This window comes from Jaminaea rosea, assembly GCF_003144245.1.
Source record: "Jaminaea rosea strain MCA 5214 unplaced genomic scaffold BDZ90scaffold_4, whole genome shotgun sequence".
Lineage (NCBI taxonomy): Eukaryota > Fungi > Basidiomycota > Exobasidiomycetes > Microstromatales > Jaminaea > Jaminaea rosea.
Window position 1 is genome coordinate 956,812 of NW_020289978.1, and position 13,578 is coordinate 970,389.

At 60.0% G+C, this 13,578-nt stretch overlaps 8 protein-coding genes across 8 annotated transcripts; 6 read left to right on the forward strand and 2 right to left on the reverse strand.

Annotated features, from left to right (window-relative positions):
* Positions 1-132: 132 nt before the first annotated feature.
* On the forward strand, positions 133-1,901 carry BDZ90DRAFT_153234 (4-aminobutyrate transaminase). Its single transcript, XM_025503554.1, has one exon. The coding sequence runs from the start codon at positions 199-201 to the stop codon at positions 1,675-1,677; it is 1,479 nt and encodes a 492-aa protein (XP_025363235.1). The 5' UTR covers positions 133-198; the 3' UTR covers positions 1,678-1,901.
* Positions 1,902-2,632: 731 nt separating this feature from the next.
* On the forward strand, positions 2,633-3,824 carry BDZ90DRAFT_231602 (hypothetical protein). The gene is made up of 2 exons (XM_025505924.1): positions 2,633-3,183; positions 3,266-3,824. The coding sequence occupies exons 1-2, from the start codon at positions 3,054-3,056 to the stop codon at positions 3,670-3,672; spliced, it is 537 nt and encodes a 178-aa protein (XP_025363236.1). The 5' UTR covers positions 2,633-3,053; the 3' UTR covers positions 3,673-3,824.
* Positions 3,825-4,158: 334 nt separating this feature from the next.
* BDZ90DRAFT_208962 (hypothetical protein) lies at positions 4,159-4,767 on the forward strand (the record flags this gene model as incomplete). The annotated part of the gene is made up of 2 exons (XM_025504029.1): positions 4,159-4,602; positions 4,687-4,767. Coding segments are annotated over 2 exons (525 nt in total), but the record flags the coding sequence as incomplete, so codon positions are not given.
* Positions 4,768-5,137: 370 nt separating this feature from the next.
* Positions 5,138-8,244, forward strand: BDZ90DRAFT_153334 (Arginase/deacetylase). Its single transcript, XM_025503555.1, has one exon. It carries the CDS (start codon positions 5,194-5,196, stop codon positions 8,014-8,016), a length of 2,823 nt encoding a protein of 940 aa, XP_025363238.1. The 5' UTR covers positions 5,138-5,193; the 3' UTR covers positions 8,017-8,244.
* A 28-nt stretch (positions 8,245-8,272) lies between these two features.
* BDZ90DRAFT_231604 (hypothetical protein) lies at positions 8,273-9,601 on the reverse strand. The gene has a single exon (XM_025505925.1). The coding sequence runs from the start codon at positions 9,111-9,113 to the stop codon at positions 8,568-8,570; it is 546 nt and encodes a 181-aa protein (XP_025363239.1). The 5' UTR covers positions 9,114-9,601; the 3' UTR covers positions 8,273-8,567.
* Positions 9,602-9,826: 225 nt separating this feature from the next.
* BDZ90DRAFT_231605 (hypothetical protein) lies at positions 9,827-10,408 on the forward strand. The gene is made up of 2 exons (XM_025505926.1): positions 9,827-10,186; positions 10,274-10,408. The coding sequence occupies exon 1, from the start codon at positions 9,883-9,885 to the stop codon at positions 10,132-10,134; it is 252 nt and encodes an 83-aa protein (XP_025363240.1). The 5' UTR covers positions 9,827-9,882; the 3' UTR covers positions 10,135-10,186; positions 10,274-10,408.
* Positions 10,409-10,902: 494 nt separating this feature from the next.
* On the forward strand, positions 10,903-12,611 carry BDZ90DRAFT_231606 (VAMP-associated protein). The gene is made up of 4 exons (XM_025505927.1): positions 10,903-11,069; positions 11,151-11,182; positions 11,279-11,454; positions 11,544-12,611. The coding sequence occupies exons 1-4, from the start codon at positions 11,059-11,061 to the stop codon at positions 12,204-12,206; spliced, it is 882 nt and encodes a 293-aa protein (XP_025363241.1). The 5' UTR covers positions 10,903-11,058; the 3' UTR covers positions 12,207-12,611.
* BDZ90DRAFT_153409 (hypothetical protein) lies at positions 12,385-13,499 on the reverse strand. The gene has a single exon (XM_025503556.1). It carries the CDS (start codon positions 13,424-13,426, stop codon positions 12,677-12,679), a length of 750 nt encoding a protein of 249 aa, XP_025363242.1. The 5' UTR covers positions 13,427-13,499; the 3' UTR covers positions 12,385-12,676.
* Between the last annotated feature and the right edge of the window lie 79 nt (positions 13,500-13,578).

The following is a 13,578-nucleotide window of genomic DNA, read 5'->3' on the forward strand; positions in this document are numbered from 1 at the left end:
CTTGCGTGGAGAAGAGAGAAAGTTGAAATCCTCATCGACTCGACTCGCAGTCCGTGCGCAGGCCCGCATCGCATGGACTGACCCCGCCTTCGCCTCTCTTGACTCGGACTCGCCTGCAGGTGCAGATTGCGGGGTCGACTCGACTTGACTTCTTCTCGCTCGCCTTGTCCCTTGACTCCTTGCCATTCACTTCCCAGCATGCCTCGTCCAACAGCACCCCTACGCATCTCAGCATCCACTTCCACTCGCGCCATCCATCCAGCCCTGACTGCAGGTCAGCCTCTACGTCCTCGCGTCACCACGTCCAACGTCCCTGGCCCACGCTCCCAGTCGATCCTACAGGACCTCAACAGGAGCGGAGACTTTCGCACGTCCCTTGTAGCAGTAGACTACGCAAAGAGCAAGGGCAACTACCTGACCGATGCGGATGGCAATCAGCATCTGGACTGCTTTGGGCAGATCGCTTCCATAAGCGTGGGCTACCGAAATGAGCAACTCGAGGCGCTGGCTGGAAGTGAGCGATTCAGGATAGCTGCCATGAACCGGCCGGCAATTGGAGTCTTTCCCCCGCATGACTGGAGAGAGATCCTCGAGGCTGGGCTTATGAAGGATTCGGTCCGTCCGCGGGGGTTGACTCAGATCTTTACGGCCAACTGCGGGTCTACGGCCATCGAGTCGGCGTACAAAGCCGCGTTCATGGCCTACCAGCACAAGCAACGCGGCCACTCCGACTTTACCGCGGCAGAAAATGACTCGTCTCTCTTCAACTCCTCGCCTGGTTCCCCCTCACTCAGCATCCTCTCCTTCAAGACGGGCTTCCACGGTCGCCTCTTCGGGTCCCTCTCCACCACTCGCTCAAAAGCTCTTCACAAAGTCGATATACCCGCATTCGATTGGCCTGCCGTGGACTGGCCCCAGCTGCGCTACCCGCTTGAGGAGAACGAGGCAGATAACCGCAAGGAGGAGGAGCGATGCATCGCCTTGGTGGAGGAGACCATCGAGCGATGGCAGGCAAAGAGCCCAGTAGCGGCCGTAGTCGTGGAGCCTATCCAGTCAGAAGGCGGTGACAACCACGCCTCGCCCTTCTTCTTCCAGCGCCTCCGCGAAGTCACACGGCAGCGCGGCGTCTACCTCATCGTGGATGAAGTCCAGACGGGCGTCGCGGCTACGGGCACCTTTTGGGCGCATGAGAAGTGGAATCTCCCTCACCCGCCGGACGCAGTCACTTTCAGCAAGAAGATGCAAGCAGCAGGCTACTACCACACTGAAGAGCTTCGCCCATCGGCCGGGTATCGCAATTTCAACACCTGGATGGGAGATCCGGCGAGGGCAATGCAGGCCAGCGAGATTGTCAAGATTATCGAGGAGAATGGGCTGGTTGAGCATACGGCACAGGTGGGCGCGCAGCTGTACGAGGCGTTGCGTGGTCTCTCGGCGAGGCATCCCGGATTGATCCAGAACTTGAGAGGCAAGGGTCAAGGCACCTTCCTTGCCTTTGACTGCGAGACGCCTGCGCAGCGGGATGAGCTCGTGGGCAGGATGAGGAACAAGGGTGTGCTCGTCGGTGGGAGCGGGGCGAGGGCTGTTCGGCTACGACCGTTGCTTATCTTCAGTGAGAAGGAGCTGGAGGTATTTGTCGAGACGTTGCAAGCCGTGGCGACGGAGATAGTTGCGTGACGGCCCCCCCGAAGATGTATTATGTTACCCCTCAATGAGCCTTGATTCGCATCTTGTAATATCACCACACGCTGCAACTCGATCACAAGAAGCAACATGACGAGAGTAGGCATGAAGAGGAAGCCGGTGCAGGCGAGCAAGGAGGGCCGCAAAACGCGATCACAAGCAACGCAACGGCCCCAGCCGCAAGGTAGTAGCGCCTCGACACGCGGCGCGCCGTCCAACAGCCGTGCGGCAGGGAAGGCAGCGAGAGGAGCCGCAGGAGCGACGATGAAGGGGGGATCCACAAGACGGACGAGAGCTGCTGGTACGAGGGACGAGGAAAAGAGGCTTGAGGTGGATCAAGCATTACAGGGCGTCGTGCACGGGACGATGACCAAGGGCAAGGGCAAACATGACCAGGTGAGCTGGCAAGCACAGACAAGGGGTGGTGAAAGGCTGCTCCACATCAAGAACGCGAAGTCGCACCGTCCAAGACATTTCTTTCGTCAGACATGACTATCGGCCTTGTGAGCTGGCGTGTGCAGAGCTGACATTGAAAGAATCTCCTCCTCCTCATAGACCTCTGGCAAGAGCGCGAGCGCAGGCACCGGCAGCGCTGCCAAGGTGGACGACAAATTGACGCAGACATTCGAGTCGCTAATGTCGTCATGACTCGTCGAATATCCCCACACGCTACCATCGTGTACTTGTCGATCGTTCTCTCCGCATCATTGCTGAGCCATCTCATACCTTTGCCTCGCTCTTCGCTACTACCAGTGATTTCGCTCCTCGCCGTGTGCCGCATCCGCAGACTCAGCTTCGGCTCCGCGCCGCCCCTCTCCGCCCGAATCGCAAATCGCCACGCGAGCGTGATCCGCCTTGGGAGGCTCGACTGACCCGCCTGACTGACGCCGCGCCGCTCGTCGAGTTTGGCTGAGGGCTGCCTGGCTGCGTCCGTCGTCGATCGTCGATTCTTCTGTCTGTTCGTTACCACTCCCCTCACCCCTCCCTCATCTTTCATCATGCCTAAGTGGGTATCAGCGACAAGCTTGCGAATGCATGCAGACGGAACAGCGATACGATTGAAGGGATGGGATGTCCTTGTGTCGGCGCTGGCACAGGCTGGGGATGCGGGCTGGTCCGAAGGGGAAGACAACGGTCTGGCGTCTGTCATGGCCTCATCCTCGTCAATGGCGTAGTCTGCTCTGACACATAGAGCTGTCACTGCACTCGAAGATGGCATCGCACGACGATGGATGGCAGGGAGGGCAGAGGGATTGCAGATGCCACTCGCAGACTCTCAAAGTGGACGAGGCAGCCAGGCTGGGCGAGCAGGTGGTGGAAGCTGGGACATCGCACGAGGGATAGATGGATAGGCATGGGATTTGGCTCGAATGCTTCTGTCTTCCACTCGCGTCACCACACGTATACTGATCATCGCAACCCCCTCTCATTCCTCTCACAGCGTTCGTGACGTTGAAGCCGACACCTTCATCCGTGCTTACTCGCAGCACCTCAAGCGATCTGGTGAGTGCGAGCAGACCAGACGATCCAATGCAACGCTCTGCTTCCCATGCTAATGCTGCATTCTGTCCGCTGCGCTTGCCAGGCAAGATCGAGGTGCCCACCTGGGTGGACATCGTCAAGACGGGCGCCTACAAGGAGCAGGCCCCCTACGACCCTGACTGGTTCTACATCCGTGCGGCCGCTCTCGCCCGCCACATCTACCTCCGCAAGTCGGTCGGCGTTGGTGCCCTCCGCAAGCTGCACGGTGGTCCCAAGAACCGCGGCTTCATGCCCGCAAAGCACGCCCCCGCTTCCGGCTCCGTTCAGCGCAAGGCCCTCCAGGGCCTTGAGGGTATCGGTGTCCTCGAGAAGGACCCCAAGGGCGGTCGCCGTATCTCTCAGGACGGCATGCGTGACCTTGACCGTATCGCCATGGCTTGCCTCGAGAGCCAGCGTGAGGAGGAGGACGAGGAGGAGAGCGAGGAGGAGGACGAGGACGAGGAGTAGGCGCGCCTAGCGATCATAGCACCATGGCAACGGCGTAGCATTTCTCTCCATCATGCGAGCGGCATAGAGACGCAGCATTTCTCTCTCTCTCTATCCCTCCGTCTTGTGACTCTCCTCTCGCAGGGTCATTGTAAAATGGTACCAGTTCTTTCGCAGCGAGCGCGGCGTGATGACGGCGTGCAGCAGGATGGTGCGACTGGCCCAAAATGCGTGTGCTTCTCGTACTGACCGCTGAGTGCGCGAGCATCTTTTGATTCCTGTCGCATTCTGACTTTGAGGTTGTGCTGACCACCTTGTCGTGGGAAGGACCTCCCGCCGCCGGAGCCGCAGAGTCCGAAGAAGTTGCGACGTCAGTCCGCCTGCCACCCAATCCGCTCGCCCACCTTTTTGACCATCCTTCAGCATCACCACATCCCTTTCACTGCGCCCACGATGACCTCTTCACGCACAGCGCAAGCATCATCATCGCTGCTGCGCCTCCCTTCATCGTCTCGCAGCTTCGCAACATCAGCGCCCCTCAGCGCTGCGCCCATCCCGCCTCGCACTGTCCCCACCTCGCAGCACAAAGCGGGCACTCGTCCACCCCGCAATCTCGTGGAACAAGTGACCAAGTACCCTCGCCACCCTCTCAACGCTTTTTTCCACTTCCAAGAGCAGCCAGTCTCGCCAGACTCCAAGGAAAAGATTGCAGTCCCCACCACGGTGGTTGAGGGGCTCGACCTCTCCCTCCGTCCACAGGGTGATGGATCCTCGCGCTCTTGGAGGGCTTCGGAGATGAGGAGGAAGAGCAGCCTGGAATTGCACCAGCTGTGGTACGTCTGTGCTATGGAGCGTAATAGGCTTGCGACCAAGATCGCAGAGTATACGAGGTTGGAGGCGGGCAATATTGCCAAGGGGATGGCAGAGAGCGTCATTGGAAGGGCGGCCAAGGTGAGCTAGGCAGGGAGAGAAGGTGACCTCTTCTGTCACGGCACAGAAGGCTGACAGACAGTCTCGCTGTGATCACGCCCGCAGCTCCGCAAGTCTCAAGGTCGTATCAAGCTCGTCCTCAACGAGCGTCGTCTTGCCCTCCTCGAGGCGCAGAACCTTGCCCGGGCTCAACGAGAGGCCGCAACCTCTGGCGAAGAGAGTGACGAGAGCAGCTCGCAGCTCACACCAGAAGAAGCAGAACGTCAGGCTCGTCAGGATGCGGCTTATGCTGCGTTGGAGGAGCGAATGAAGGATGGCGAACAGGAGGCGGCAGGGTACAGCATGGGTGGGGAGGCCGGTGAAGGCAGGGAGGGAATCAAGATTGGGGGCGGTGCGGCGGGGAGCAGGTCTGCGTGAGAGAAAGCTGTGTTGCCACAATGAATAGCATGTATTTGACCAGCATACAGATTCATCGAATTCCTTTTGCGGCCTCCGCGTGAGAAGACGTCGCCGCCCGTCGTGTGCCTGTGTGTTCCTGATCCGCGTCTGTCCGTCGTGTTGATCTCGTTCGTCAATCACATTTCTCCTCCTCTCTTCTGCGACACCGCAACGATGCCACTCATCGTCAAGATACCCAATCCACATCATCGACGCAAGGATGGCGAAGATACAGCAGCAGAGGCATCACATAAGCAACCTGACTCGCGCAGCACAGAGGACGAGGAGCAGGACACGGGTTATCGGACCGCCGCCTCGACAATGTCGCCTTCGCCTCCCATCAGCAATGCTGCTCGCGATTCCAGCGCAGAGCCTCACGCGGGCTCATCAGGTCCAATCTATCCGACGCTACCAGAGAGGACAGCCCTGGATGTCTTGGCTGAGCTGAGCCTGCAGAGGAAGCCGGAGGTCAAGTCGCACGACAGTCCCGTTGACGCAATGTCAAAGGGCTCGGACCCCCTGCCAGCGTCAGCGTCGCCGGCTCCACCCACACCTCTTGATGCGTCTCATCCTGTATCCACGCCTGCACTTTCACCACCAATCATGTCCGCCCCACCCCTCCTGGATATCCTTGTCGCCCCGGCAGTCCTAGCACATCGCTACGTGCGCGGTCGTGACGTCTCCCTCATCGTGGAGCGACCGGAGCGCATACGTGCTTGCTTGCTAGGTGTGGCATCGCTCCTGGGCCGCATTGCTGCTGGAGAGCTGCAAGAACAGCAAGCTGGTAAAGGTAGCGGCGTCACGGGCGACGATGCGGACGATCTCGTTGCGCGGCTGGCGGGAATGAGCGTGGATCGACCGGCAGGAGAAGTGCTAAGCCCGGAGCAACAACAAGCCTCTTCCTCATCTTCATCGACACCCCTTCAAGTACTCCACTCGACTCGCTCTGTATCCCTCGCCTCACACCCAGCAGTCCGAGCAGTCCACGCTCTCGAGAGTGGCTGTTCGCCCGAGGAAGACGAGCAGCTTATCGACTGCCTGCCTACGGCATACGAGGCGCGCAAGGCCGCGAGGAAGAAGCAGCGCCAAGCAGGCCTCCCGATCTCAAGCATGGACATCTCAACAGAAACCAACGCCGAGTCCTCTTCTTCTTCCGCAGCACCTCGCCGGCCCTTCCTCGACTACCTCACCCACCTGTGCAACTCTGCCCCTCACGAGCCTCCGCCTGCGCCTCCTCCGCCTCCACCACGGGCGCCACGAGGGGCTGCGGGATCGGCGACGTCCACTCCCAGCGCCCTAGTGGGGGGTAGGACGAGGAGCAGTGTGCTGCGACAGGGCGGTACAAGTACAGCGTCGAGTGCAGCGGGCACGCCGGTGGTGTCGCCTGCAAAATCGAGGACCGGGGCAAGTGCTTTTGCTGATGTTGCCGTGAAGAAGGAAGAGGAGAGCTTGGCGCCGACCACGGCAATCACCAACCTCGAAGGAACCAGTGCGGCGGCCGTGATGACGCCCACAACCTCTCGCAGCGACTTCTTGACAACAGAGTCCCAGTCTCGCCCAGCCGCAGCGATTAACGCAAGCTCAGACTCGGACTCGGACGACGACGACGATATGCTTCACGCGAGCGAGGTGCCTGAGCATTTGTCACAGGGAGATTTATATCTGCGCGGCAGCAGGCGGTCGAGGGAGGGCGCAGACGCTGCCGAGGATCCCTCGTTGTACGGCTCTCGCGAGGCGATGGAGCACGCGGTGGGGGCTACCATTGAAGCGGTGGATCGGGTGATGAAGGTGGGCGCCGCCGCGGACCACGGCAAGTCAAACTTGGCCACTAATGGCTCACTCGGCGGCGCCCTCACGCCCCTCGTCTTCCACGCACCTTCCCAAGACTCCGCTTCGAGTGTCGCGCTTCCCCACACCGCTCCTTCACGCAGCGCTCTTGTTCTCACACGTCCGCCGGGCCATCACTGCTCCTCCTCGCTTCCCTCTGGATTCTGCTGGATCAACAACGTAGCAATCGCAGCTCAGCATGCCTACCAGCAATACGGCGTCGACCGCGTCGTCATCCTGGATATCGATCTGCACCACGGTAACGGCACTCAGAAGATTGTCTGGCGCATCAACGAGGAGGCGGAGAGACTCGATCGGGAGCGAGAGGCTCGAATCGCCTCAATGAACAAGCGCGCCTCACCGGCAAAGAAGAAGAGCGCCGCCGCCGTTCAACCTCCACCGCAACCTCTGCCACCTCGTGCGCTCCGCGTCTGCTATGCCTCATTACACGATATCGAGTCCTTCCCCTGCGAGGATGGCAATCCCGACTTAGTGCGTGATGCCTCGACGACGATCCTCGGCGCGCATGGGCAATGGATCAGCAACACGCACCTTGAAACCTACAGTAGCGCGGCAGACTTCCAGCACCTCTACACAACACAATACCGCCCTGCCCTCATTGGGCATGCCCGTCGCTTCCTCGAGCGCACCGCCGCGGACCCAGATCGCACGCTGGTGCTCCTCTCGTGTGGCTTCGACGCGTGCGAGCACGAGATGCAGGGTATGCAGCGACATGGGAAGCGGGTGCCTGTTGGCTTCTACAGACAGGTGGTGGATGATGTCACTAGAGAGCTCGCGAGCCCATTTGCCCGGGGAAGGGTCGTAACGCTGCTTGAGGGCGGCTATGGGGATCGTGCGCTGCTGAGTGGCATTTTGGGGTTGGGCTTAGGCTTTCTCGAGGCGCGGCAAGAGGAAGCGCAGCAAGGGGAGAAGGAGCTCAGCACAGCGCAGGGGCCCGTGGCGATGGGCATGGATCCGTATCATCACGCCTGGTTCTCTCTCGAGAGCCTGAAGGCGACGGAGAAGCTGCTGGCGCCACATCATTCCAACGCTCCTTCACGCCGGGGCGCTGCAACGCCTGCTTGGTTGCAGCAGACCGAGGGCGCCTTTGCGCAGTTCGAGGCTCTCTGCAAGCCGCTCATGTCGACGGCGGCGACAAGACGGCGGTAATTGCTCGCAATGATCACATGCTCACTTCGCGCCTCTTTGCGACCGTAACCGGCACTTTCACTCGCTTGCGTATGGTTGTACGGGCGCTGATCCCTTGCGAAGCTGAGGTCCATGCCTCGCACTTGCCTTGCGAATCACGGCGAGCGCCTGACCGTGGGGGTATGAGAACACGTCACGGCATGTTCGATCCGCTTTCACTCTCCCTGCTCGAAGCCTGTCTGCTTTGTTATGCATGAACACAGCCGCACGATGGCTAGTATGGTCGCTGCAACGCTCAACGAGCGAGCTCGTCAATGCGATGGTATATATTTCGGTGCCAGGCTGCTCACGAAGACGCTTGCGCGGACTGAGCCGCCCTCTGCTTTGCCATGGCTGGCGTCTCTGGCAGCCCTGCAAGTTGCATCTTGTGCAGGACAACTCTGCCGTCGTGTTCGCGCCACAGTTTATCATGGTCCATCAGAAGGAATGCAGATCCCTGCTCCTTTGAAATCCACTCACTGCAAGGACTTCGGTCAGCGAGCGTTCAATGAGGTGTACAGCATGCCGGCTACTCACAGAAAGTGCAGCATAGTCCCCTCCATTTGGGCAGACAAGGGTTTTGTAGAGCCGTCGAACAGCTCGTGAGGCTTTCCATCGGGCCACTGATCTTTCCACGAACCTCTTCTGTCTGGCAAGCCATTCGAATCTAACTCCGTTCGCTCATCTCTCCATTCCGCAACAGCAACCGCAAGGGCCCAAGCATTGCGGTCCCAAGTCACAGCGGTCAGCATGTTTGAGATGGTCTCTTCCAACGTTCGAGCACGGAGACGGTCGAGCCAGGTGCAAGGCTCTTCGAGAGTACCCGTGCCAATCTTGACCTCTCGTACAAAGTCGGTGTCATCCCAATCAAGCGGGATGAGGTGCCAGAAGAGGCTTGAGGTCTGTTCGTAGGTCTCTCGATTGTAGTGGAAGTCATCGTCCTTCTTTGGGTCCTCGTTGTCTTCCCAGCGTAGTGCAACGCCTTGCTGATGGCGGCTGTAGTCCGCTCGGACCCTGCGCGCCATGACGCGAAGTGTGAGCCGGAGAAAGGCATTGGGGTACTGTAGGTGGAAGGGCATGGCCCTTTTGTGCAAGCAAGGAGAGAGGAACGTGGTAGAAAGGAGATTGCTGAGCATCGAGCACCCGACACACCGTCTTGTACCAGACTAGCGCGTAATTGCCACGGGGCTGGATGCAACACAGCAACTTGCCGAGAGAGCGGGATGAAAGGGAGCGGAGCGAGCATCTGGATCTCCATTTCTGGATCAGGCGGATCAGGTTTTCACCTGATCACTACCTCGACCAGAGCCTCGTCCAGTCCACGAAGGATATGCCTGCAGAGCAGTATCAGAAGGCTGCGATTAATGCGATCAAGTGGGACCGGCGGTACACCTCGACGAAGAAGGCACTCCCTGCGCAGCGGACGTGAGGAGCAGACAAGGGGCGGAGGATGTCAATGCAATCAATGCTATCTCCTGGCGGTGGCACTCCTCATTTGCAGAGCCGGGAAGAAGGAACTTTGTTCAAGGCGAGACCGTCCAATGACCAGCCCTTCGGGCGATTCGAGTGCAATGTCGCGACAGGGCGTGACCATGTTGCAGGGGACACGTCTGAGCCCCGTTCCGGCGGTACACGGCTGCTGACGAAATCAAGGCCCCTCACATGCCTCCACGAGACGCGCTTGGGCCATGCTCATTTGAGCAGCGGCCGCCTGACCTTAACCCAATCACTCAGGACGTCGAGCCAGAGTCGTCAACCCTACCTCCTCTTCTCCTCTTACCATCACAACGAACTCAAGCCAATACACGACGCTTCCGCAATCTTTTCGCCCAGTATCGCCGCCCAATCATGATCGCCGCCTCCACTCGCTCAGCAACGCTTTACTCTGCGCCTATCCTGCGCAGCAGTGTCGGCATCGGCAGGACCTCAGGCGCAATGATGGCATCGCCGTCATCTTCCCCAGTCGCTGCTCGTCGTACATTCATCAATGGACCACCCGGTCGACAGCCCTCCAAGACGGTGCGCAACGCTGCCATGGCCGGTATTCTTGTCACTGTCACCATGGGCTACGCGCTCATGTCGACGACGGCTTCCAAGTAAGCGGCGTAGCGCGACAACTCTTCCGCGGCCTTGGACGAGCGATTGAAGCTCTGTGAGTGATGCGAGTACGGTAGCTCAGCTATCCTGGAGCCGGCTCGCTGACAGCCGTGTCCGACCAATGTCAAATGTGCTCGATCAGCGGCGATCCCTAGAAAGCTGCAATCATAGGTGGCACATCGCAGTGCGAGCGACTCTCTCTCTCTCTCTCAGCTCACATCTGCCTCATTGCGCAGAGGCTGCTGTGCCATCAATCTGTAATTCACCATGCTCTTGCGATGCTCCTGGCTTGATATTTCGAGATGCCTACGTCGTCCGCTTCTTTGACTCATCACGCTCAGCGCTACCGATTTCATCCTCGATGATGGTCCGACTCTCTGTGCCATCATTTCCGTCGAAGAGATGATGAGCTGAAGGAGAGATGGTTGGTTGGTTGGTTGATCCGTTGCCACGACGCACGCATGCCTGGTGCATCGCGGAAGAGTCGTCCACTTGAGTCGCGTGTGGTGCTCGTGAGAGTGGAGTGTGAGCCTTTTCCTCGTCGTCTCCTCTAGTGCCTGAGCCCACAGGTGTGACGTTACGGCCTCGCTGGCTGTGCGGGGCGGAGTCTATCTTGGCCGAGCGCCCGTCGACGAGGAGCGAGCGACCGGGCGCCGCGAGCGAGGCCTGAGGTCGAGAGCTGGGGACGACGAGACGGCGGCGCGGGGCTAGGACGACGGTCGACGGGCGACTGCACCTTCCACCTCTGCTCTCCTCACAATCTCGATTTCGATTCAGCTTTGCGACAGACTACATCCTCCTCGACGACATCTTCTCCGCCGCTCTCCTCGCCTCCATCTGCGTGTAGACGCCCATTCGCTCCTCACCGCAGCGCATACAGAGTCATCCCCTCGTAGACCTCGATCTTCAGCGCGCCTCTGGACCATTATGTCCGTCGAGTGAGTGCGCGAGCGCTCCAGCGGTAGTAGCATTACGCTGACGTTCGCTGCTTCTTTCGTCCCTTCCTTCGCCCGTATCAGCCTCAACCCTCACGCCCAGCTGGGCTTCCCTCGTAAGCTTCACCTGCTTGCGCAGCCTGTTTGCACGGCCTCGATTCGCTGACCTCCATCCTCTCTCCTTCCCCTCTACCTCCGAATGGCACGCGCAGGCCCTTTGACGCAGCTGGTCAAGCGATCGCTCCAAGTCTCCAACCCAAACCAGCAGCCCGTCGCTTTCAAGGTCAAGACGACGGCGCCCAAGCAGTACTGCGTCCGACCCAACAGCGGCAGGATTGAGCCAGGAGAGACCGTCGAGGTCCAGGTGCTCCTCCAGGCCATGAAGGAGGTGAGCCAGCGAGGCGCGATGCACTCGAGGTTACGATTCGCTCAATATCACTGACCTTACTTTCATCCTCGCTGCGATCGCGCCGACAGGAACCCCCCATGTCTGCCAAGTGCAGAGACAAGTTCCTCGTGCAATCCACTATCATCACGCCCGACCGCGAGAACACGCAGATCGCGGACCTCTGGGGCCTCGTCGAACAAGAGGACAAGTCTGCCATCCACGAACAAAAGATCCGCTGCGCCTTCCTACCCCCAGCTACAGCGCCCGTCCCAGAGGAGCAAGAGGAGACGGGCGATGCTACCAACGGCGGCGCAGACGACAAGTACCAGACGGTCCGCAGTAACCCGAATGGCTCGGAGACGTACAACCCTATCACTGCTGCTTCGAATGCAGCGGCCAAGAACCAGGACGCACCCGTTACCGAAAAGGGTCGAGCCGCCGCTGCTGCCGCTGGGGGCGCAGCAGTCGCTGGTGCTGGAGCAGCTTACGCTGCTACCAGGAGCGCCGTTGTTGGTTCGGGCTCCTCGGCGCAGAAGAATGGCGGTGGTTCATCGACCGAGCCTGCCTCTACCGATGGGAAGAGCAGTCAGGAACTGCAGGCCGAGATCAACAGGCTGCGCAGCCAAGTTGCGGAGCTGAAGAGGAAGAACGTCGGTGGAGAGCAAGGCGTCGCATCTGATGCGGGCGTGCCGGTGCACATTGTGGCTGCGATTGCGTTTGGCGTCTTTGCCGTTACGTACCTCTTCTTCTAAGGCGGCGACGATGGGCAGGCAGCAGTGACGAAGGCGGGGTGCAGGAGGTAAGGCCTGAAAGGGAGGAGGAAGGGCAGCGCAGCGCTGGTACGGCAGAGACGCCAGGAAGGGGGGACGCAGGCTGCGAGCACGGCAGGCTAAAAGGGACGGGGGCGGAGGCCGTAGCAGGGAATAGTCTCTCATCAGTCGATACCGTGGCCACGAGTATGCAGGGGCGAGAGGTACCCTGCTCGTTGGCACGCTCTGCTCTGCAGGGTCAAAGACAAGGCAGGCGCGCCTCTGCCGCTCAAACTTCGATAACCCCATTTCTACATCTCCGCCCTCTTCCTAGCACAACGAGCGCTCACTTAGTTTCTCTCTTTCTCTTTCTATACGAATTCGATTCCATTCCCGATTACAATCCCCTCTGTGTGACACGACGGGCAAGCCCCTCGTGACATTCTCGCTCCCTGTCTCACTCGGACCGTTGACTAATCACGCCGATCCCTTGCCCGCCTAGTCGAAGCCGACCTTGAGCGTGAAGAGGCGTCGGAAGGCGTGAAAGAGCCACTACGGCTGCGGCTGCGGCTGCGGCTTCGCGAGAGGCTACGACTCCGGCTGAGCCGTGGGCTGCGACTGGTCCTCCGAGAGATCCGTCGAGTCGAGTGGCTGCTGTCCACGCTGCTGCCTCTTACGCTTCTCGAGATGCTGCGCGAGACGGACCTCGAGACGCTCCTGGTTCTACGACGCTCCTTGTCAGATCGCCGAGGTGGCGGAGAGCGTGATCTCGACGGCGATAGTGACCGAGAGTCAGAGCGACTGTAGCTTGACCGCGAGTCCGAGGTGTAGGAGTCGTGTGAAGAGACGGACGAGTAGGAAGGGCTGCGCCGTCTTCTGCTGCTTCGTCCTCTACGCGCTTCATCCCGCTCGACGCTTCGCTCCCTCTTCTTACCCTTTCCCTTCTCCTCACGCCTCCCGTCTTCAGCTCTCCCCTCCTTCATCGGCCCATCTCTCACCTCCTCCGGCAGCTTGCCCATCTTCCTCGTCTTCTCCTCTTGCCTTCGCCTCAGCCCGTCGTCACTGAAGAGCTGCGATCGCGTGGGCCTAGCAGCTGTGTAGGGGCGCGCAGCGGCGGTGCATTGCCATGTTGCGTGCCCTGATTGGAGACATTTCTGACAGGGTCGTGGTGCCGGATTGGAGGAGGATGGAGCAGAAGCGGCCTTGGAGCGCGAAGGAAACATTGCTTCGATGCGGCGTGCTTGTGCGCCTGTTGAGTGGGAGTGGGGGCGGGAGCAAAGAGGGAGGCACGAAGGATAAGCGGCGAAGCCAGTCCAGTCGTCGATGTCGTCGGACTCGCTCTGCGCACGGACGGAAGGCAAGCAGGCACGCCTTC